Source organism: Sorex fumeus, unplaced genomic scaffold (assembly GCF_029834395.1).
Source record: "Sorex fumeus unplaced genomic scaffold, SorFum_2.1 ptg000020l, whole genome shotgun sequence".
Taxonomy (NCBI): domain Eukaryota; kingdom Metazoa; phylum Chordata; class Mammalia; order Eulipotyphla; family Soricidae; genus Sorex; species Sorex fumeus.
In genome coordinates, this window is record NW_026606077.1 from 20,550,510 (window position 1) to 20,574,206 (window position 23,697).

Genomic DNA, 23,697 nt, shown 5'->3' on the forward strand with positions numbered 1-23,697 from the left:
TTGAAATAAATGGGAATCTTAGATGCAGATTTTGAATCACCAGATTCCAACATATTCGACCAAGATTTCAAAATTTGCCAGAACATTAGCCAATACTGTGTAAACTCACACAAATAGGGGGCACAGCACCCACAGCGGCGGTGGCTCTATCTCTCCCGCCGGCCGCGTTCGGTAGTCTCACCCTTCTCCTGCCCCGGGGAGATCGATGGCGATGGTCAGGCGGAGGAAGGAATGAGGACCAGGCTGGTAGGTATTAGTCGCAGTTTATTCCATTCCTCTCTCCATCTACACCAGTCTCTCTTGTCTGTCTCTGCTTCTGTCTCTGCTCCCGTCTCTCTCTCTCTCCATGCTACTTCATTCTCCTTCTCCATCGCCCTTCGTCCTCCTCTTCCTTCTGATCCTCTCTGAACATCCAGCCCACTCCTACAGTCTCGTTAAATCCTCTCTTCATGAGAAATTAGGGGAACAATTACACATAGGTGCGGTCACAATCAATAGGGGTAGAACTCTTAGCCTCAGGGAAGGCCGCTCCTAGGACAGATCCTTTCTCAGCAGGAGGACCCACCCTAGAGCAGAATCCCATGGGTGTGCCTCTCCTCTCCTTGCCCGACAAGCATATAAGCATATATAATATAAATCATTTTGTATGGATACAGTAAGAAATATCTTAAACTTATAGAATTGCTCTCCTAGGGGCATCTCGATCTCAGACCACGGTGCTCAGGCCAGATAGTCTTTCCCACCCCTAGCAGGATCCTTGTCTCGTCATTACCTTTGGATCATGACAGCATTTGTCTATGATCAAACTCTAATTTATAGTTAAGAATCGTGGCACTTTGGCCTGGCCCATTTCGATGCCAGGGTAGCTCACCGCTTGCCCTGGGTCCATTCAGTCCCTCGTCGGGACCCTGCTTTTGGGGTGTTAGGAACTAAGGACAACTGAGGCTTAAGTCGAGAAAGCAGATGCCCGGGAGTGAATAATATTCAAAGCCAACCGAATCCTAAATTACAAAGCATAATGTTAACGGTCTTCCTATATTTATACAAAAAGGATATTACTTTAAGGTAAGCTGTTCATAAGGCATAAGGAGAGGAGAAAGGCAGTATTTCACTCATATATATAAAATCATAGATTTCTGGGAAACTGATCTTACAAATTAACAGTCTGATTAAGGGGAAAGCTGATTAACTGGGTGGGAAGGAGAGCATAGGGAAGACTTTACAGATAAACAAAATGGAAGTGGAAGTGCTTCAGGAGCACTGTGATGGGTGTAACCAGATTGATGGGTGTAACCAGATAAACCTAAGCTCCTTGTACTCCAACACAATACCATTTCTCACTAAAGATTGATGTTTAATATTTGGAAAAAGTCATACCATTTTGATTTAATATTTCAAAAACTAAAGTATTTTGGTAGTCTAATCTGATTGCCATCTGCTTAAGTGCTCCCATTTTGGGGGAAGCTGGGGAGGCTGTGCCTGGCTACGTCCCTGCAGACCATCTTCACCCTCCAAGACCCATATGCGGACACAACCCAGGGACAGCTGGCCAACCGTGGGGGACACTCACAGCGGCATGCGTAGGTGAAGCTGGAAGAAGGGGAGCTGTGTGGTGCATGAGGGAGAGAAAGGCAGAGGCCAGGTGTCCTCGGGATTCATTTCCTGTGGCTCCCATCCCAACATTCGCTCTCTCCTCTTGCTTTGGGAGCCCCTGGAGTGCAGTGTCCCTGGCTCACCATGACTCCCCAACACTGCTGCTCTAGATTGTGGATCTAAAGACAGTCCTGGGAAAGGGGTCGCTTCTCAGGGTGCGTTTCCAGGGCAACGCAAAGTGTCCCACGGAGAAGGTGCCTTTGTGCACCCCCTCCACGCCCAGATGTTGACGCACACCCCGTGTCCACCTCTGCCCCCGTCTTCACATGCTGCTTCCGGGAGCATCTGCGCCTGGTTCTCCCCCGCACAGGCTCCAGGACACGGTGGGGATGGGCTGGGACAGGGGGCTCTACGCTGTCGTGAGGGCAGCAGTGACCCACCCTTTTCGGGGTGACGGTGGCACCCGATTTGTTTCCCAGGAGCTCCGGGGGACTGCGGGGGGTGGGGGGAATGGTTCCCCATCCCCCGCCCACCCCACACACAAGTTCACCAGGGCCGCGCAGTCATGAGTTACTATTTTTTTGAACATCTATTTTTATTTTATTTTATCTTTAATTTTGATAAGTGCGACTCCAGGAGGTAGTGTTCACGCGCTCTCCTGCGAACCCAAGCAGCAAAAGAGCTGCTGCAGCCTTCTCCGGAAGCTGTCATGCCGGGGCAGCTGCGCTGCACTGGAAAGGGTAGAGGGACCGCTTGGGCTCCGTCCCCGCCTGTGTATAGCCCGAAATGGCCACCACCTTCTCCTCCTGTGTCCACGAGGTCCGTCCCGACCATCGTGGATTGTTGGAGCGCTGGCCTGCCTCTCGGCCCCCTCGGGGCGCTGGTCCCGGGGGAAGGCCTGGCTCACAGCGGGGGAGGCTGGCTGCTGCACCCCCGGGAGTCTCAGGGGGGGTGTTCCCAGATGGAAGGAGGGAATGGACTGGCAGTCTTGGCCCTGAGGTGGGCTCCGGCCTGCGGGAGGCTGGTCAGGGCAGACGAAGAGAAAGAACATGACTGGGATATACACTGCCGGGGCCGGGGGCCTGGCCGATGGCGTTGCCGGTGAACTGCCAGTGTCCGCACGGACTACAAGTGCAGCCCTGTCGTGTTCTGGGTTTGGCGATTCCTCACCATGGAGCGCGGGCAGAGCCTCGGGGAGCTGCTGCCACTCCCAAAGGACCACGATCTGGAGAACTGCTGGGCGTCTGACCCCCCACACGCCTGCCCCCCAGAGGAGCAGCACCCTGACTCGGGTCGGGGCGTGGAGGGCATGGTCTGCACTGCGGTCTGGGGCCCATGGGCACAAGGACACGCCGTGGGGCCTGGCAGGACACAGGGTCCCCTGGGTGATCTGGGCCGCGCTCTGCCTCACGCCCCCGACTCTTAGGCCGACTCCTGAGAGTTGAGCCGGCAGCAGGGAGACCTCAGGTGCCAGACGGTGGCCTAAGCATCCGTTGCCCAGAAGGGACCTGGTGCCAGGGTGGAGGGGGCTGCGCAGACAGCCCCTCTGTGTCCAAGGTGCAGGTAGGGGGCTGAGCAGCTGATGGGCGCCTGTGCGAGCGGGGGCCACGCAGAGGCGGGGATGCTCTGCGGCTTGTCCCCAGCGTCCAGGAAACCGGGGAACCCGGTACAGAGGGGTACGCTGGCCGCGGGGGTCCTGTGGCTGGAGCCATTGTCTGCAGAGGACACAGGGCACAAGGTTGGAGCCAGGAGGAGATAAGACAGGCCCTTGCTAGCATGGGTGGGAGAGCGCCCCAGACCACCCACAGCCTGCGCCCCTCCTCCTCCTCATGTCCATGAGGTCACATAGCCTCTGCCCTTCCCCTGGGACCTCCCCCCCCCCAACCCCAACCCCCCCCCCCCCCCCCCCGTTCCGAGGCTTCCTGCCCTGTCTCTGCGGGAGCACCCAGCCCTGAGGTGTCTGGGGAGGTGGGGGATAGTCACCGGCTCAGCACAGGTCTCTCCAGCGGTGAAGAAGGGCTCCTGCCAGGGAGGAGGGGCCGTCAGGGGCCGTGCACAGCTTCTCGGCCAGCCCTGTCCGAGCCCGAGACCTGCCCAGCACGTGCCCGAGGCTCCCTGAGGCGCCTGCTTCCGGGGAAAGCCCGGAGACACCAGCTCCGGGGAGCCCAATGTTCCCCAGGGACCTGCCGTCCAGTCTCCTGGGAGCCGTGGCCTGTCCTGCGTCCCCCGCCCACCTGGAGGGCAGTCCCACTGCTTCCACCCTGCAGTGGTTCAGTGGGACCCCCGAGGCCTCAGGCTCTGCCTGTCTCCCGCCTGCCTCTCCTCCAGGGCCCTCAGGGGGCCGCTGTCCACAGGGACATCCTCAGTTTGTGGCCTGGGCCCGGACGGCCAGGATAGGGAGTGTCCCCTGGCAGAGCCCGACGGGAAAGCCAGCTCAGCCCCCTCACCTTGGTGTGTGCGGAGCCTCTACTCGTCTCGGCAGCCCTGCAGTGCTGAGAAGAAAGGGAGAGTGAGGGCCTGGGCCTCTCGGAAGCTCAAGGAGCCTGCCCAGGGCTGGGCTCCTGCAGGGAACAGCAGGCTGGGCTCTCGCCTGATTCAGTTCCAGGGACGCTGACCCCATTCTCAGTTCCTGTCAGGCCAGCGCCCTGGTGCCAGCAGTGCTCTGACCAGCCCGTGTCCAGTGCTGCCTCACAGAGGCCCTGGGTCCCTTCAGAGGGCTCTCGGGTCACCACTGTGCTGCCTCACAGTCGGCCCCCCTGCAGGCCCCTGTGTGAGTGGTCCTTGCCCCCGTGGGGTCGCTGCCGGGGGGACGCCTGTGCCCTCCCCAGAGCTGGGAGCCCACGGGGACACCCAGTACTCCCACAGCGCTGGAGGGGCGCTCCCTCACAGTCTCTGACTCTGAGGTAAACTGGGTCCCCTGGAACACCTCGCCCTGCCCCTCACGTCAGCGAGAGGACTGATGCTCCCTCCTGGCCAGACGCCCCGTCTGGTTCTTACACACACACCTGCCCTCGGTCCCCCAGGAAGTCTCCCGGCTCTACCTGGTGCTGTTCGTTGACATAATACAGGCAACGATTCTCTTCAGGAGAATCAACAGCAGCACCAGTACAAAGCATGGGAAGTTGGGGTCCGAAACCGAGAGAACCAGCCATTCGGGCCAGCGTTGAGGGATTACAGGAGAATGAAAGTGGCACTCCATCTACACCAGAGTGGAGACTGGAGACAACTAAGCGTTTGCCTGTGGCAACTGAGCCAGAGAGCAATTGGCCCGTTTATATATACACTCTGCTGACATCACGGAACCTTGAAGAGTCACAAAGGGTCCCGGGCGGGGGAGGGCACCCCATGCAATGGCACCCACTGGCCCTGCCCCACCCAGGCCTGGGTGGTCTCTCTGCCCTCCTGGGCCTCGGGTTCCTCTGCCCTCCCTGCCCGCCCCTTCCCAGCCCCGAGCCCTGCCCCCTGGGCCTGGCCTTGCTCTCTCGGGAACTCAGAAACCCCCTGTGTCTGCACTTCCTGTCTGTCTGTCTGTCTGTCTGTCTGTCTGTCTGTCTGTCTCACTGAGCCTCTGACCCTGGCACTTTCCTCTCGGCAGTGTCCTTGTTTCATGTCCTCTTTCCTCCAGACCCTCCCAGCAAAGTTCCCTCTGAACCAGGGCCTCTAGCGTCCAGCGCTCTCCCACTGTGTTGGGTCTCAAAATCTCCCGCATCAGTTTGGGCATTGCTCAGCCTTTACCCCCTCTCATCAGTGACGCTGGGCCCATTGCCATCTCTGACACCCACTGCACTCAGGGACCCATAAAATAAACGGAAACCGTCCAACCTCAGGCCATGGGGAGGGGGTCATGATGCCTCGGTCCCTGTTGTTGCTGAAGCTCATCGACACCAAATCTTGGTGTTAATGCGATCCTTTGACAAGCCGTGGAGTGGTTTGAGTTACAGATATAAGCAATCCCCATTTTTATGTTTCTTTGCTGCTGTTTTTTGATCACAGCCAGCTGTGCTCAGGGCTTACTCCTGCCAGGCACTCAGAAATCACCTTTTTAAAAAAATTTTCTTGAACTACTTTATTAAATGTGTTTATTTCTATTTAACCTGTGGGTTAGTTCCAAAGTTGTGCATGCTTGATTTTCTGTCCTACAATATTCCAATACCTGTGACTTCACCACTGTACATTTCCTAACACCAATGTTTCCAGTGTCCCTCCACCACCCCCAAACCAGTCTTACATTATGCAGATAATTCCCCCACCCCCCTTCTCTCTGTCCCTCTACTGGTCTCTCTCTGTGTTTGTCTCTCTCTTTCTCTCTGTCCTCCCTCTTCTCTCTTTCCTTTTTGGACATTATGGTTTGCAATACGGATCTCTCTCTATATAAATCCAGATAGATAGATAGATAGATAGATTTGAATGATCATGTATTTGATGGTCAGTATCAGGATATTCAAATCTATTCCATTGGTCTGTGGGACTCTCGATTCCAATACCATGGTATTTTAATTACTACCACTTTCTAGTAGTTTGAAGATGGGGAAGGTGATGTCTCCCATCTTCTTTCCCCCAAGGATTGCTTTAGTAGTTCGTGGATGTTTATTGTCCCATATGATATTCAGGAGTGTTTAATCTATTTATTTGAAAAAGCCATGGGTATCATTAAGGGTGTAGGATAACATTGGTTTGTCCTTTCTCCCTGGCTGCAGGGAGCTTAGATTTATTGGGTTACACCTACCACATTGCTCCCGAGACACTCCCATTCCTTTGTTTGTTGGAATATAGCTCTAAAAGGTTTTAAGCTTAACATTGGATTGTCCTTTCCTGAGTAATACTCCTCAGAACTCTCCCGAGGCACTCCCACTCCTCCTTGTTTATCTATAACGTCTTTCTTTGTGCTCTGCTTCCCCAACGGGTCAATCACCTGTATCCCCTCATCAGTCTCTGTTACCTTGTAAGGTCACATCCTTCTAAGGACACTGGACTTGTGCTGGTAAGTGAAATGTTGCCTTTCTCTTCTCCGTACGTCCTTTGCGTAGTTACTTCAGAGCAGTGTCCTTTTTGTATAGACACAGGAAGACGGCTAATGCTATGCTTTTGTAATCTGGAAGTTAATTGACTCCAAGTACTTGCTCCTGTTTTCTTGATTTAAGCCTCAGTTGTCCTAGGTTCCTAGCACCACAAAAGGAAGGTCTCACCGAGGGACTTGATGGACCCAGGGCACACTGTGAGCTACCCTGGCATCTAAATTGGCCAGGCAAAGCGCCATTGATTGTATAAACACACCTAAGTGTAATTGTTACCCCAACGCCTCATGATCGGGGATATAACAAAGTCTGTAAGAGTGGTCAGGGGATGAATAAAGAAGAATAAGGGAGAATATACGAAAGGAATGATGGAGAATCGGGAGGAGGAGGATGGAGGAGAACAGAAGGGGGATCCGAGGGAGAATGGGGGAGAATAGGGGGAAAGAGAATCAGGAGAGAGTGAAGATGAGATTGGAATAAACTGCAGCTGACACCAACCAGCCTGACCCTCCTTCCCTCCGTCGTCCATCCATGCTTTTGAATCTCCCAGTTGTGGGAAGTAGTGCGAAACCACTGACCTCAGGCAGAGAGGTCAGTGGTTTTTGAATTCGTTTTTTTGAATATACAATATACAATTTGAATATTGTATATACAATTTGAATACAATTTGAACATTGTATACACTTTGAATATACAATATACAATTTGAATATACACTAGTCACTGTCCTCCCGTTGTTCATCGATTTGCTCTAGCGGGCCCAGTAAGTCTCCATTGGAGACTTTGTTGTTACTGTGTTTGGCATATCGAATACATCACGGGGAGCTTGCCAGGCTCTGCCGTGCGGGCGAGATACTCTCGGTAGCTTGCCGGGCTCTCTGAGATGGCGGAGGAATCGAACTCTGGTCAGCCTGTTGGCTGCATGCAAGGCAAACGCCCTACCGCTGTGCTATCGGAATATACAACTTGCAATAGGGAGTGCAGTGGATTTGTAGAATGCTTTGGGGGAGTATTGCATTTTCGCAATGTTAGTCTTCCCAGTCCATGAGCAGGGAATGTGTCTCCATTTCCTCACATCCTTTTATTTCTTCAAGTGTGTTTTGTAGTTTTCTTTGTATAGATCCTGCAGCTCTTTAGTTAAGCTGATTTAGAGGTACTTGATTTTCTGAGGCAGAGTTGTGAACAGGATTGTTTTTAAAATATTGCTTTCTTCTCTTTCATTGTTTGTACATATGAAAGTCATAGACTTGAGTATTGATTTTGCAAAATGCCACTTTATTATACAAATGTATTGCTTCCAGGAGCTTTTTTCGAAGAGCAATTAGGATTTTCTAAGTATAGTATCATATCATCTGCAAATAGTGATAACTTGACTTCTTCCTTTCCTACCTAGGTGCTCTGATATCTGTTTCTTGCCTAACGACTGTGGCAAGCACTTTCCATACTATATGGAATAGGAGTAGTGAGAGTGGGCCACCTTGTCTTGCGCCTGATCTTAGAGGGAAGGCTTTTAATTTTTCCCCATTGAGATTGATTATTGCTATGGGCTTTTCTATATTGAGAAACGTTCTTTCTAGTCTCATTTTGTTGAGAGTTTTTGTAATGAAGGGATGCTCTATCTTGTCGAATACCGTCTCTGAATCCATCAGTATGTTTTTTTTGGGGGAGGGGGGAGGGTAGTTTGATAGGTTTTTTGCATGTGGCTAACCAGTATTACCAGCATCTCTGAATCTCTTGATATGGTTTTTTTAGTGGGGGATGTGTTGTTATGTTTGTTTATTTTTTTACCTGTGGCTAACCAGTTTTCCCAGCACCATTTGTTGAACAGGCGCTCCTTACTCTATTTCATATACCTAGCCTTTGTTATAAATTAACAGCCCTTACATTTTGAGGGTTTACCTCTGAGCTCTTAACTCGCTTCAATTGGTCTGATTGTTCTAGTACCATGTGCTTTTGATCACTACAGTTTTGGAGAAAGACAAATTTGAGAGAGCAATTACTCCCATCATTTTCTCAGCAGTGCTTTAGCTCTTCTGATTAACTTTTTCTTCTCCTTTTCTGTTTATTTTTGGGGGGAGTGTGTCTGGTGCACACTGGGCTGCACACATGACTTATTTCTAGGTCTTTGGTAAGAGATCCTCCTGACAGTTCTGGGAGGAGGTAAAAGTTATATGCAGTGCAGAGGATTGACTAGGCACTGACCCATGTGCCTGCCAGGCCAGTGCCTTAACCCCAAAATTGTCTTTCCAGACCTCGGGGAGTTTCTTGGTTTTATAAGAATCTTAAAAATACTTTTTGCATGTCCAGAAAGATTGCCATACATATTTAATTTGTGATTGCATTGCATCTGTAAGATGGTCATCTTAATGATGTTGATCTTTCCAAGCTATGAACAAGGAATATGTTACTATTTCCACATTGTGTTCGATTTCTTTTAGAAGTGAACTAAAAGAACTAAATATTTCTTTGAGTTCCTTTGTTTAACTGGTTCAAAGATACTTGGATTTTTTAAAGACACAATCATAAATGGGGTAGTTAAAATATTTTTTTTTCTTCCGAATGGCAAAAAAGCACATGAGAAAATGCTCTACATCATTAATCATCAGGGAGATGCAGATCAAAACCACAATGAGATACCACCTCACACCTCAGAGACTGGCCCACATTCAAAAGAACAAATGCAACCGATGCTGGCATGGATGTGGCGAGAAAGGGACACTCCTTCACTGTTGGTGGGAATGTCCACTGGTTCAGCCCTTCTGGAAAACAGTATGGACGATTCTCCAAAAATTAGAAATTGAGTTCCCATTTGACCCAGCAATACCACTCCTGGGAATATATCCCAGAGAGGCAAAAATGTATATTCGAAGTGATATCTGCACTTGTTTGTTCATTGCAGCACTCTTTACAATAGCCAGAAACTGGAAGAAACCTGAATGCCCAAGAACAGATGACTGGTTAAAGAAACTTCGGTACATCTACACAATGGAGCACTATGTAGCTGTTAGAAAAGATGAAGTCATGAAATTTACATACAAGTGGTACAATATGGAAAGTATCATGCTAAGCGAAATGAGTCAGAAAGAGAGGGATAGACATAGAAAGATTGCATTCATCTGGGGGATATAAAGTAACAAAGTATGAGATTAATACCCAAGAATAGCTGAGATCAGCACCAGGAGGATTACTCCATAACTTAGAGGCCAGCCGGGTATCCTAGAGGAAAGGGCAGTTCAGATAGAGAAGGGATGTTTGGAGGATCCTCCCAGGAGGGGAGATGCATGTCGAAAGTAGACTATGGACTGAACATGTTTGCCACTCAATGCCCCTTTTGCAGACCACAACACCCAAAAGGAGAGAGAGAACACAGGGGATTGCCCTGCCACAGAGACAGGGGGGATGGGGGGATGGGGGTGGGAGGGATATTATCCATGGTGGTGGAAAATGGGCACTGGTGGAGGGATGGGTATCTGATCATTGTATAATTGAAACCCAAGCACAAAAAATTGTAAATCTACAACTGTAAAATAAAATAAAATAAAATAAAGGGGAAAAAAAGAAAAAAAAGAACCACAATAAACATACAAGTAAAATGAAAAAAAAATTTTTTTTTCTTCTGTATCCTTGCCTATTTACATCGGAAGCAACGGTTTTTTCTTGTTGCTGCTTTGCTTTTTTTTGTGCACGGACGGTGTGACCAGGTATTATACTGTATAGGCTTATAGTTTCTTGGGTTTTTTATCCTTAGGTTTTTATAAGTGCACTATCAAGTCACATGCAGCAGTGTAGCACTGTCCTTCCGTTGTTCATCGATTTGCTCTAGCTGGCACCAGTAACGTCTCCATTGTGAGACTTGTTACTTTTTTTGGGCATGTCAAATAAGCCAAGGGGAGCTTGCCAGGGTCTCTGTGCGGGCGGGATACACTCTGTAGTTTGCCGGGCTCTCCGAGAGGGACAGAGCACTCGAATCAGAGTCGGCCATGTGCAAGGCAAACGCCCTACTCGGTGTGCTAGCGCTCAAGCCCATATAGTAAGGTAAAAAAAAAATAAGGTTAAAGCACAATAAAAATGTACAAGTTTAAAGCATTTGGGCTCTGGTCCCTCCTTCAGTCAGGGGACCTGTATCTCCCTGTTGCTTTCTGCCCTACCCACTGGAATTTGGGCCTTCCAAGGGTGGGTCTCAGCCCATCCTTTGTACTCTACAAAGGGTGCCCAATATGGACAGGGCCACAGAGTCCTAGACTGTTCTCAGTGTCCTCTGGGGCAGTGGCCACGCCCCCTCAGCGCCTCCAGCTCCCTTTGCACCCTGTGCTCACCCCATCTCTCTCTTCTTTTTCTAAAATTAAAACTTTTTAGTTGAATCACTGAGATACAGTTACAAAGCTTTCATTACTGAGTTTCAGTCGTGCAAGCAGTGATGGAGCACCCATCCCTCCACCTCTGTGCATTTTCCACCACCGAAGTCCCCATTCTCCCTCGGCCACCCCCACCCATCCCACTCCCTGCCCTTCTGGCAGGCACCTTCCTCCTTAATTGCTCTCTTCTTTGGGGCATAATGGCTGGTAATGCCATTATGTCTCTTCTGTGGAGTGTGGACCATCTTCTCCAGCAGCATTGATTGGGTTTCAAAGGCTGTCATGCCCCTTGCCCCTCCACTCCCTCCCACCTTTCTCGCCCCGCCCTTCCCCTCTAAGCCCCGCCCACACACCATCCTCCGCCCCTCCCTCCCAGCAGTGCCCCACCCGCGTCCATCTTTGCCCCGCCCTCCAGCTGTGCCCGCTTACGTCCCGCCCCTGTCCTCTCCCCGCCCACTTCTCTGCCTGCCTTTCCGCCATGCCCCGCCCCGCCCACTTCCCTCTCAACCCCGCCCTTCCGCCATGCCCCGCCCAGGTCCTCTCCGCCCCGCCCTCCCGCCTTGCCCCGCCCAACTCTCTCCGCCCCGCCCTCCCGCCTTGCCCCGCCCACCCTCTCTGCCCCGCCCTCCTCCATGCCCCGCCCATCTCTGCGCCCCGCCCTCCCGCCTTGCCCAGCCCCGCCCGCGCCGCCGCGCCCGCCTCCCCTGCGCGTGCTTGCGGTGCTGCTCCCCGCGCCGTCGCCGCTCGCCGCTGGCACCGCAGCCATGGCCGACATCAAGACGGGCATCTTCGCCAAGAACGTGCAGAAGAGACTCAACCGTGCGCAGGAGAAGGTGAGGGCGGGCGGCGGTGCGGGCGGCGGCGCCGGCAGCGGCCCCGCACTGCAGCGAGGCGGCTCCGGGCACTGCGGGCCCGGCGGGCGGGCGCGGCTCCCGCGGGCAGCGCGGGGCCCGCTCACAGGCCGGGCTGCGGGCATCCGGACGCCCAGCCGAGCTCCAGACGCCCACTTTGTTTTCCTTCTCTGGGGTGCTGGGGAGTGTCCCTCTCCCGTTCCCTCGTCTGAGAGGTTAGAACGAAGCGTTAGCTGCGCCCGGCACTTCCCGACGTTTTCGCGCAGAGGAGGGCTGCGCATCTCACGGAACACCCTTGTGCCAGCCGCTCCGGTGTTTCCGTGCCCGTCCTGAACGGGCCACAGTAGGGAGCTGCCCGGGATGTCCGGCTGGGCAGGGCACCGGGCTCTCTCGGCACGGCTCTGGGGAGCTCCCACCTGCGCTCGTCTTGCCGCGGGCGCGCGGCAGCTCTGGCGGCGCGGTGCGTCGGTGCCGCAGCCAAGGACACTGCACGGCTGCGGGCACCGGGCACCGCGGGCGGCATCCTGCCCGAGCTGCGCTGCTCTCACGCCGCCGCGCCTTCTCCCTGCTGGGCTCTAGTTTGCTGCTTGGCTTAATAACAGACGGCGAATTACCCTCTCCCCAATCAGGCTCAGCCCCCTACCTCCACCCCAAACACGGACACACACACACACACACACACACACACACACACCCCTCACACACACACCCTCCCTGGACAGCGAATTACCCTCTTCCAAGTCATGCTCAGTCCCCTACCCCCACCCCAAACACACATACATTCACACACTCACACTCTCCGGGGGGTGGGGGTGTAGGAGGGACACTGACCATGCTGCTGCTCCCAGGTGCAGGGCCCTGTGCGGCAGCCCCTGGCCCCCTCCAGCCACACATGCACCCTCCGTGCAGTAAGAGGATTGTATTTCTTTTAATATCTCCGAGCTCAAAACCATCAATCCCCGACCGACCGCTCTTCCGCCCCACTCTGCCAGCAGTTGAGATACCGTGGCTCAACGCCCCCCCTCCCAGACCTCGTCTCCTGTCAAGAAAATAGCCCCAATCCGCACAAATATGGGCCGGTTTTCATACTTTAGTTCACCCACTGTTTTGGAGAGGAGGGCACACATAGAAGTGCTCAGGGCTTCCACCTGGCTCTGTGCTCAGGGGTCTCTCCTGGAGGTGCTCAGGGGACCTCATGTGGTGGCCAGGATTGACACCACGTCAGCTTTGTGCAAGGCAAGTGCACTACCCACTGTACTATCTCTCTGGCCCCTTTGTGCACTTAAACTATGGTCTTACCTTGCCCTCCTTTCATTCCAAGTAATTAACCTGCATCTTTGGCCTGTAGCTTTTCAGTCTCCATTTCCATCTCTGAAGGAATTTAGAGATAGAGCCTGCCTTTTCAGACAGGAAATTAACTCGTAATCTAGGTCACCAGCTGTTAATATGCCAAAAATAAATGCAAAGAAAACATAATCCATATCTGAGCATTCAGGCCTATGTCAGCTGGCAAACTGACTTTTCCATTGTAGGCTTAGGAGGGATGTGTGTCCTGATGTGACAGGCTGTGGTCACCTCCCCAGACAGTGCAGAGGGGTTTCCAGTGTCCCTCTTTCTTCCTTAGGGAGCATCCTGGTGAAAAGGACCTGATGCCCTTCTTTAGCAGGTCAAGTTCCCTGGAGGGGTGAGTGTGCATTCTGGCACATTCCATTGCTCTGGGGACAGCAGAGGCCAGCGGGAATTCACGGCAGGCAGAGGGCCCAGCGTGTGACGGCCACGAGGCCTTACCTCGTGGCACCTTCAGACTTTGTCTTTGCAGCTTTGGTCCCTCCTCTCCAGCAGACAGACAGACCATTTCACTAGCCCTGTGGCCCGCTGTTTCCCAGGCCACCTAAGCCTGGTTTCCCTCACCACGTTTTCTCAGAAGAGTGGGTCCACGCCCCGACTCTGTCCTCAGGAGGAACCCACAGCATCGGGGCTCTGAGTGCATGACTGAAACTCAGAGATGACTTAGGTATTTTTCAGAAATTTAAAATGCATTCCCCCCCCCCCTTATTGGAAGTCCGTAAAGAGTCATCGAAGAAGGAATGAAATATATATATATATATATATATCAGTCAATCAAAAGACCCCAAAAGATGAGAAAGCACAGCTTTACCCTCCAATGATTTCACTTTTCTTTGGTTTAGATCTTTTCTTTCTTTCTTTCTTTCTTTCTTTCTTTTTTTTTTTTTTGGATTAGATCTTTTTCCCTGTGCAGATGTACATTTATATAACTAAAGCAGTCTCATACTAGATGGTGTTATAACTTAATTTCAAAATGTGAACATTCTTTAAAACACGCGTTTACTTTCCATCAGCATTATAAATGAGCAGTCTTGGAATGCATTGATATTAATGAATCCCCTGATTTGTAGGAGAAGTGTTTGTACACACCCTTAGGTAAATTCCTTGACTTTGGGATGTGGCTTGCTGGTAGGACACATGCCTTCTTAAATAAATTCCTAGAATTATTAGATGAAAATATGCATACTATAGTTGATTGCCTTTTAGAAAAGTCATATCGGTTTAAAGTCATATCAGTTTACATTCTCATCAGAGTCCTTTAGATACTTTCCAATACTGGCTAATAAAACTTAGAACAATATTTAATGGCATTATTGGAAACTTAATTAGTTCTTCCATTTAATTGATTTTTTCCTTTTTCTTAAATTTCATTTTGATTTTTTTTTTAACCACATCCAGCATTACTTGGGTCTTACTCGTGGCTCTGTACTCATGGGTCACTTCTGGTGGGCTCAGGGGGCCGTATAGGATGCCAGGATTCAAACTCGAGTCAGCTGTGTGCAAGGCTGATGCCCTACCTGCTGTAGTATCTCTCTGATTCAGCATTTGCTTCATTTTTAAAAGCTGTATGTTGCACCAGAGCAATAAATACAGCGGGTAGGGCATTTGCCTTGCACGTGGCTGACCTGGGTTTAATCTCCGGTATCCCATAAGTCCCCCAAGTTCGGCCAGGAGTAATTTGTGGGTATAGAAACAGCAGTGACCATGAAAGTTGTTGGGTGTGACCCAAAGAACCAAAAAAAAAATGTAAAGTTATGCATTTAAATGATATTTTAACATACAAGCATAGGCTTGTATTATACGACACCTGACATTGTGTATACTGTGTATGTATATATACGTGTGTATGAATATATATAGGGCTGGAGTGATAGCACAGCGGGTAGGGCGTTTGCCTTGCATGTGACCAGCCTGGCCAACCCAGGTTTGAGTCCTCCACCCCTCTCGGAGAGCCCGGCAAGCTACCGAGAGTGCCAGCATGGCAAAGCCTGGCAAGCTACCTGTGACGTATTCGATATGCCAAACACAGTAACAAGTGTCACAATGGAGACGTTACTGGGCCCTCTCAAGCAAATCAGTGAACAACGGGAGGACAGTGACAGTGATCAATATGTATGTGAATATGTATGTGAAATATGTGTGTTAACCATTTGATTCCATGACATAGGTTCTGTGGCCTATGACTGATCCCATTTTAGAATTCTCTGGGCACCCAGACATGCCTAGAGTCAGACAGTCAGATAAAGCCAGAGTTTAGCCCTGGCTGGTTCAGTGTGGTTCCCCTTGCCAGGTGAGTTCACAGGTGCCAGGCCAGGGGCCTTTTCCCCACCTCTCGTTTCTGCTCTCCGGTCTTTAGCCCTGTTCTCGGACAGTCTTTCCTAGCAGTCCTGTGGCTGCCAGCAGCTGTAGACACGTTTTTCTTTCAGCATTGATAGACGATACTCAGGAGAGCCTCATTGGCTCAAACTGCCTCTCCTTTGAAGAAAGCAGACCTTTCTTTTTTTTTTTCATAATTTTTTTATTAATGAAACATCATGAGGTACAGTTGTAGACTTACAAATTTTTGTGCTTGGGTTTCGAAAGCAGACCTTTTTGACTGAGAGCCAGGACCACTGGTTAGACAGTCACGAGCTCCCTGAAGCTGGGATAGAGATTCCCCCTGGGCCATATGGACCGAAGGTGGCAAGAGCTGGGACGTGAGGACTCAGCAGGGCACATGGCTGTGTGTGGCGAAGGGAGAGTGTTCACTGAGGCATGTTAAAAGACCTTTATGGCTTTTAACATGTTTGTAGAAATAATCACATAATCTTCAACAGTTTAATTAAACATTTTTTTTACATTAATACATGCAATTAAAGTCAGTATTCCTAAAAGGCCCATGTCTTGTCTGTTCTAATCTTGAGCTTTATTTCCCAGGGGCAGCTATTAGTAAGATTTCTCAAAAAATATGTTTATGTAACTTCCTCTTAATCTCTGCATGTTTCATGAACCTAGGTAAAGACTTAGCTCTCTTACTTAGTCCTCATTTCCACGTGCTCTGATCATAGACTGTAGCAAAAATCATTAGCTGCTCAGGTTTATTTCTAAAAGAAAGCATAATTTGTGGAACTTGGTATGCAGCCACTCTGGGTTTGATTTTCAGCGACCCAAAGGGTTTTCCCAGCAGGAATGATTTCTCAGCAGGAATGATTCCTGAGCACAGAGCCAGGAGTAAGCCCTGACACTTGTACGGGATCTGAACTTTCTCGTTGCTGCTTTCATACACCATAAGCATACACTTTGTCTTCCACTGAGGATGTTTTTTCCGGGTTGCATTAGAGATTGCCACATTTAAAATAACTAGTATGAGGACGTTCTTGACAGATTGCTTCTTTCATTTTCTGTCATAACATGCAAGCACCCATTTATATCCTTTCTCCAGGGATGAGTTCAACAGGACATCAGCATTATAGACATTCTAATTTTAGGATGAGTGAAAATTGCTGTCCCTCTTAACAGCATAGCATATTGTGTGTATGTGTGTGTGTGTGTGTGTGTGTGTGTGTGTAATTAAGTTTTAAGCAAAGAACTGTGTGAGGTATGTCAGGTAGTAGGTAAGAATATATAAAAGTGATACATACTGTCTTTTTAAAGTTTGGAGAATTCCTCTTTGTTTTTTAAGCACAAACTTTTATTTCTATTATCTTTTGTACTATAGATCATCTGATCAGAGCTAGTTGAAGAAATAAGTAGGCTGGTGAGCTTTTGTGAAGAAAATAAAAAATGTACAGATTTCTGTTACAGATATAATTTTCCAGACATTCTCAATAATGGAAGTATAGCCATTTATATAGTGGAAGTTTAGTCATCACAGAGTTCAAGGAATTTACCCACAAAAGAATATAATAATATTATATACTCAGCATTATTCAAGATTAAAGTGGTCATAATCTCACTTCTTCAAAAGATATCCCTGGGCCAACTTTTAATATAGAAATACTGAAACTGCATTTTTATTGATTTGAGATCTAAATTTAAGTGTAGTAGTTAAGTAGATGCACTTTCTGAGTATGTATTGGATGAATATCTTATAAGGATTGATGTTGGATAAATCCAAAGAAAGATAAAAGTTTTGAAATATTTTCCATGTTATAATTATATACCAATTTTGATTACCCTGAAGCTACTTACAACAGATATACAAAAAAAAGAAAAACACCATTTTGATCATTTTCATTTACTCTTATTAATTATGTAATTGAACGTTTAGTTTGCAAATGGGAAGAATCTGAATAGATGGAATTCTATATAATATTTCTATCTTTAAATACCTACGGAAATTTAATAAAATACACATGGCCCAGATATAATGTGCTTTTGTTATAATACCTAACATTTGCTAATTAAAGGACACTAAATGTACATACTCTTAAAACTTAATGTCAGTCTGATATAATACGTTCATGTTTATTAAGAAACTAACGTGTATATTGGAGTGACAGCGCAGTGAATAGCGTAGTCTATGCTATTCAGCCTTCATGCAGCCTTCCCAGATTTGATTGCATGCAGCCTTTCCAGATTTGATTTCCCAGCACCATGTGTGGTCCCTGAGCCCTGCCCATAGTGATCACTGAGCTCAGAGCAGGAATAAGCTCAGAGCATAGCCATGTGTGGCCCCCAAGCAAAAAAACAAAAAGATCTAAGATGGGAGAGGTATTTATTAGGGATTCAGAGCAGATGAAAATTCCATTTTCAACAGAGACCAATAAGAGTTGGTAGAAAAATAAGTCTTTGAGAATGTATACTCAGTTGCATTTCCCCTCCCAGGACATTAATATTTTATGTATTTATTTTTTAAGTCTCACTGAGGTACAGGGATTTACAGTACTGTTAATTATATTTCCCGTGCATACAGCATTCCACCTCCCCCCACTGAGTGTCTGCTTCCTTGTACTGCGTTTCTAGTCCCCTTCCCCATTGCAAACTCAGTTCGTAGACAGAATCTTCAGTTCCAACGACTTTGGCTATTTGTTGTTCCTTTAATATATTTATTTTTTGTCTCATATTTGGGATAGCTCTCTTTTTTATTGTGGAAGTATTGACACACATATAAGTGAATGGAATTCTAGATTATTATAAATCAGTAATAATTGATAAAGTGTTTTTTAAAAATCTATTTCTTACAGATATATAAATTAAAGTGATGTTATACATAATTCTGTGCTAGTACATATTACTTATTAAATAGACAAATTCCACAAACATAAAATTTAGCAAGAGTGAAGAGAGTTACGGAAAGCTAACTCTCTTCTCTATTTTGGTGAGACTCCAGTTAGGCTTGTAGAATTTTAAAAAGTGTTTTTTATCCTTTGGGGAATATTGGTTTTTTGTTAGGAAACATAGATACTGCTTAAGTGTCCGCATGAATATGTAGCACTGTAGCACTGTCCTCCCGTTGTTAATCTATTTGCTTGAGCGTGCCCAGTAACGTCTCCATTGTGAGACTTGTTTCGCATATCGAATGCGTCATGGGTAGCTTGCCAGCCTCTGCTGTGTGGGCAAGATACTCTCAGTATCTTGCCCGGCTCTCTGAGAGGCGTGGAGTAAACATGAATATGTAAAGGATAGTAATAAAAATCTCTTAGAATGTTAAAAATCCTAATCAGATATATAACATCTAATGTAAATAAAATGTTAATTTGTTATTATGAATGTCATCCCTTAGCCGGATAAAGGTTTCACCCTAGTAGAGGGCAGCTGTCAGTGCCATGAGCAGCACTGTTTGCTGAGGAGTTTGCCTTGCCTTTTATTATTATTATTTTTCTTTTTGGGGTCACACCCTGTGATGCCAGGGGTTACTCTTGGCTCTGCACTCAGGAAGTACTCCTGGTAGTACTTGGGGGATCATAGGGGATGCTGGGAATCGAACCTGGGTCAGCCGCGTGCAAGGCAAACACCCTACCCGCTATATTATCGCTGCAGTCCCTGCCTTGCCTGTTAGAAAAACTCCTTTAATATTTCTTACAAGACTGGTTTCTGGGCTGTAACTCCTTGAGCTCTTGCATTTCCTGAACTTATGTATGGTCCCTTCAGATCTGAGTGGCAGTCTAGCTGGATGCAGTGGTGTTGGGGAGGTTTTCATTTTGTTGAGTTTTTGTTCTCTATTCCACCAATTCTCTTCTGGCTTGTGGCGGCTTATTTGATAGAACTGCTGTAAATCTTATGGTCTTTCCTTTTTATGTAAGTTTCTTTTTTTGATTTTGCTGCTCTCAGTATTTTGCTACTAAAAGGCCCTCCCATTGATCATCGATTTGCTCGAGCGGGCCCAGTAACGTCTCCATTGGAGACTTTGTTGTTACTGTGTCTGGCATATCGAATACGTCACGGGGAGCTTGCCAGGCTCTGCCGTGCGGGTGAGATACTCTCGGTAGCTTGCCGGGCTCTCTCCGAGAGGGGCGGAGGAATTGAACTCGGGTTGGCCATGTTGGCTGCGTGCAAAGCAAATGCCCTACCGCTGTGCTATCGCTCCAGCCCATTTTTTGGTTACTATCTTTTGATTTTGTAATTCTGAGCAGTGTGTCTTGGATTTTTTCTATTTGAGTCTGTTTTCGCTGGGACCCTTTGGGATGCTTGGACCTTAGTACCTGTATTCCTCAACTATGGGAAATTTCTGTCTGTGTTTTGAGTTGATCTGTTCATCCATAGTTGGATGTTTGGGTTATTCCCATATCTTGGCTATTTTACTCAAGCATTGTGATGAACGTATATCTTAGAATGTTTGTGTCTTTTGGGTGTAGATGTTAAGGGGTATCACTGGGTCACATGGGATTTCTACTCCGATATTTTTGAGCAATCTCCGTATTACTTACATAAAGGCTGACCCGGATGTGATTCCCCCAACAGTGAATGAGATTTCCTTTCTCCCCACAGCCCTCAACACTGGCTGTTTCCAGCCTTTCTGATATATAGCATTTCCACCATCATAAGATGATATTTCAGTGTTCTTTTTATCTGCATTTCCAGAACCACTAGGGATGATAGGCACTTTTCCATATGCCTCTTGGCCATCTGTATTCTTCGAAGAACTGTCTGTTCATCTCTCCATTTGGATGGTGTCACTGGATTTTTTTGTTGTTGTTGAGTTTTTGTGTTTGTTATTAGCCCTTTATCTGAGATAGTGTGTGTGTGTGTGTGTGTGTGTGTGTGTGTGTGTGTTTTGCGGGGGCGAGGGGTCCACACCCAGTGGTGTTTAGGACTGACTTGGGCTTTGTGATGAGGGATCACTCCTGGCGGGGCTTAGGAGACATGTGTGGTGCACAGGTTTGAATCTGCTCTCCTGAGTGTAAGGCAAGCACCCTACCTACTGCACTCTATACTGTCCTTAATGTGCACATACTTTCTCCCATTCAGTAGGGTATATTTTTGTTATATCTTGACTTTCTTTTGCTCTGCAGAAGCTATTCAGTTTGTTTGCAGTTCCATTTATTTATTTTCGTTGTTTTTTTCTCTGTGGTTATATGATTGAGGACTTCTCTGTAGTTTCCCAGAGAGCTCTGCCAATGCTTTCTTCATTTTCCTTTCCTTTCCTTTTCTTTTTTATTTTTATGAATTCTGGTCTGTTCTCAAATTCTTTTTATCCACTTTGAATTTACTTTTCCAAATGGTGTGAGATAAAGTTCTAATTTCATTTTTCTACAAGTGGCTTTTCAGTTTTCCCAGCACTATATTTGTTTAAGAGATTTACTTTCTTCCATTTCATACTCTTAGCCCTTTCGTTCCATTGGACTGAAGATCTGTCTTTATTCCAGTACCATGCAGTTTTGACTATTACAACTATGTAGTATATAGTTAGTATTAAGTTAGGAAATGCATTGTTTTCCTTTATTTTTCCTCGTTAGGATTGCTTTGACTATTCAGGGAGTTCTATAGTTTCATATAAATTTTAGTAGAATTTACTTTTAGTTTTTGGAATTTTAATGGGTATTGCATTGAATTCATGTAATACTGGGGTAGAAATGTCATTTTGGCCATTTTGATTCTTCCGATCCATGAACAGGGAATGTCTTCCATTTCCTGGTGTCCTCTAATATTTCTCTTAGAAGCGATTTATAATTTTCTTTGTATGTCTTTCACCTCCCTTGTTGATTCCTAGATATTTGATGTTTTGCGGCACTGTATTGAAAGTTTTCAAATTTTTTCTTATTCTTTTTTTTTTCGATTTTTTTCTTTTACTTCATTACTTGTATATAGGAGTATCATGGATTTTGGGGGTGTTTTGTAACCTATTACTTACTGTATTTACTACTTTCAGAAGGTTTTGGTATGGTGTATAAGGTTTTCAATGTATGTAGATTGTATCATGTCTTCTAACTAGTGGTAGTTTGACATCTCTGTTTCCAATTTGGATCTCTTGCTGACTTTTTTCTTGTTTCAATGCTATGGTAAGGACTCAGAAACTGCTGAATGAGAGTGGTGACAGTGGTCCTGGGCCACGGCTTCCAGATTTTCACCACTGAGTCTGTTTTCGACTGTGAGTTGGTTGTAGATGGCCATTACTATCTTGAGGTACCTGTTCCTTCTATCCATATTTTGGGTGGAAGGTTTTTGTGATGAATGTGTGATGAATCTTGTCAGTAGGCTTCTTTGCATCAAATGATATGAAGTCCTTAATTTAAATAACCAGAAATTCAACATGAAAATAAAAGTTTATAGGGTCAGCACAATGTCTCGGAGGCAGTAGAGGCCCAAAAACGGCTGCTTTATTTTGGTAGATGTAGAAAGTATGGTGGAGGTTTACTCATACTGATTGCATCTCTTTAATTTTGGGGTCGAGATATTCCTTAATGTGCCTGGAAGGGAATGTGATTAAGCTCAGAAAAAGATTTTGGCTTCCTGGTGAAGAAACCCTATTTGCTCAAAGTCAGACATTCTAAGTTGAAGTTTTTGGAAAAAGTGCATGGATCTACATTTTTTTTATATTGTGTATATTTTAAATTAAGATCATAATTTACAAAGTTATTCCTAGTAGATTTTCTGAAATACAGTGTTCCAGCACCAATCCCACCACCAATGTCAGCTTCCCTCCACCAGTGTCCCCAGGGTCCCTCCCACCCTCAGCATGACTTCTTGACAAACACATTTTTCTAATTTGGTTATTGTAGTTTGGGTTTCTGTTTGCAGGGTTTTTGGCTCTGTGCGTTGGGTATATACACTTACTCCAACCACCAATGTGCTGTCCTGTCCCTGTTCCCTGTCCACCTGTTACAGCCCCCTCAATTTTTCTTTTCTCTGTTCTCATTTCTATGATCTGGGGTCAGGGTAGTTTCGGTATCTCCCGTTTGATGCCTTGTGTTCCTCAGATAAGTAATATTTTGTATACCTCAGATAAGCAACATCAGGCGTTATTTGTCTTTCTTCCTTTGGCTTACTTCACTTAACATGATATCCTCCTGTTCCATCAGAGGTGCAGTGAACTGCATGATCTCATTATTCCTTGTAGCTGTGTAGCTTTCCATTGTATATCCACTCCTCTGCCTTTGGACAGCTGGGTTGCTCCTGTATCCTAGCTATTGTAATTTGTGCAGCAATGAATAATGGTGTGCACATGTCCTTTTGAATGTGTGTTTTTATGTATCAGGGGGATACACAGTAAACAGTAGAATTTCTGGGTCATTTGGCAACTCTATTTTTTAACTTCTCTGAGAAATCTCTATACTGTTTTTGTAGGGATTGAACCGGACAACATTCCCACTGACAGTGGAGGAGAGTAAATTATCAGTGCGTGTTGCTTAGGTTTTCTTGTGATACCTTCCTCTGGTCTGTATTTAAAAAACAGTGGCCTCAAAGAATGAATTGGTAATTGCCCTTTCTTGTCCTATATATGGAAGGATTGTGAAGTTGTGATGGAAATTCTTTCAATGTTAGCAGATTCATTAGTAAAGCAATTTAGTTTTGGATTTTACTTGTGAAGCTTTTTATTGCTAATACAATGTTGTATGCCTGTAGTTTATCTTTCTTGAAGTCAGGTTTGTTATTGTTGTTCTTTTTTGTTTTGGGGCCAAAACAAACCCCACACCTATAGTACTCAGGGCTTACTCCTGACTGCACTCAGGGATTACTCTTAGTGGTGTTTAGGGAACCACAGTGGGTGTCAGGGCTAGAACAACGATGGCTGAGAACCCAGGTCGGCCACGTGCAATCTGGTCTTTGAATCAGGTTTTCTGGTTTATTTTGTCCTAGGAATTTTTTTGTTCTAGGAATTTCTAGTTCCTGTAATTTAGTGGCATATTTTTACTGTGTTCATGATTGTATTCATTTCTTTTCCTATAAGCTTGCTAGCCACTGTCACTGTCACTCCCGTTGTTCATCGATTTGCTCGAGTGGGCCCAGTAACGTCTCCATTGTGAGATTTGTTGTTACTGTGTTTGGCATATCGAATATGGCACGGGTAGCTTGCCAGGCTTTGTTTGCCGTGCGGGCGAGATACACTTGGAAGCTTGCCTGGTTCTCCGAGAGGGGCGGAGGAATTGAACCTGGGTCGGCCAGGTCAGCCACTTG

At 47.0% G+C, this 23,697-nt stretch overlaps 1 protein-coding gene across 1 annotated transcript in view; it reads left to right on the forward strand.

Annotated features, from left to right (window-relative positions):
* The first annotated feature begins 11,644 nt into the window (after positions 1-11,644).
* The window catches only part of AMPH (amphiphysin), a 262,010-nt gene continuing 249,957 nt past the window's right edge, over positions 11,645-23,697 (forward strand). The window contains exon 1 of the mRNA XM_056113455.1: positions 11,645-11,796. Coding sequence (XP_055969430.1) covers positions 11,728-11,796 — 69 coding nt within the window. The 5' untranslated portion in view covers positions 11,645-11,727. The remainder of the gene's footprint in view (positions 11,797-23,697) is intronic.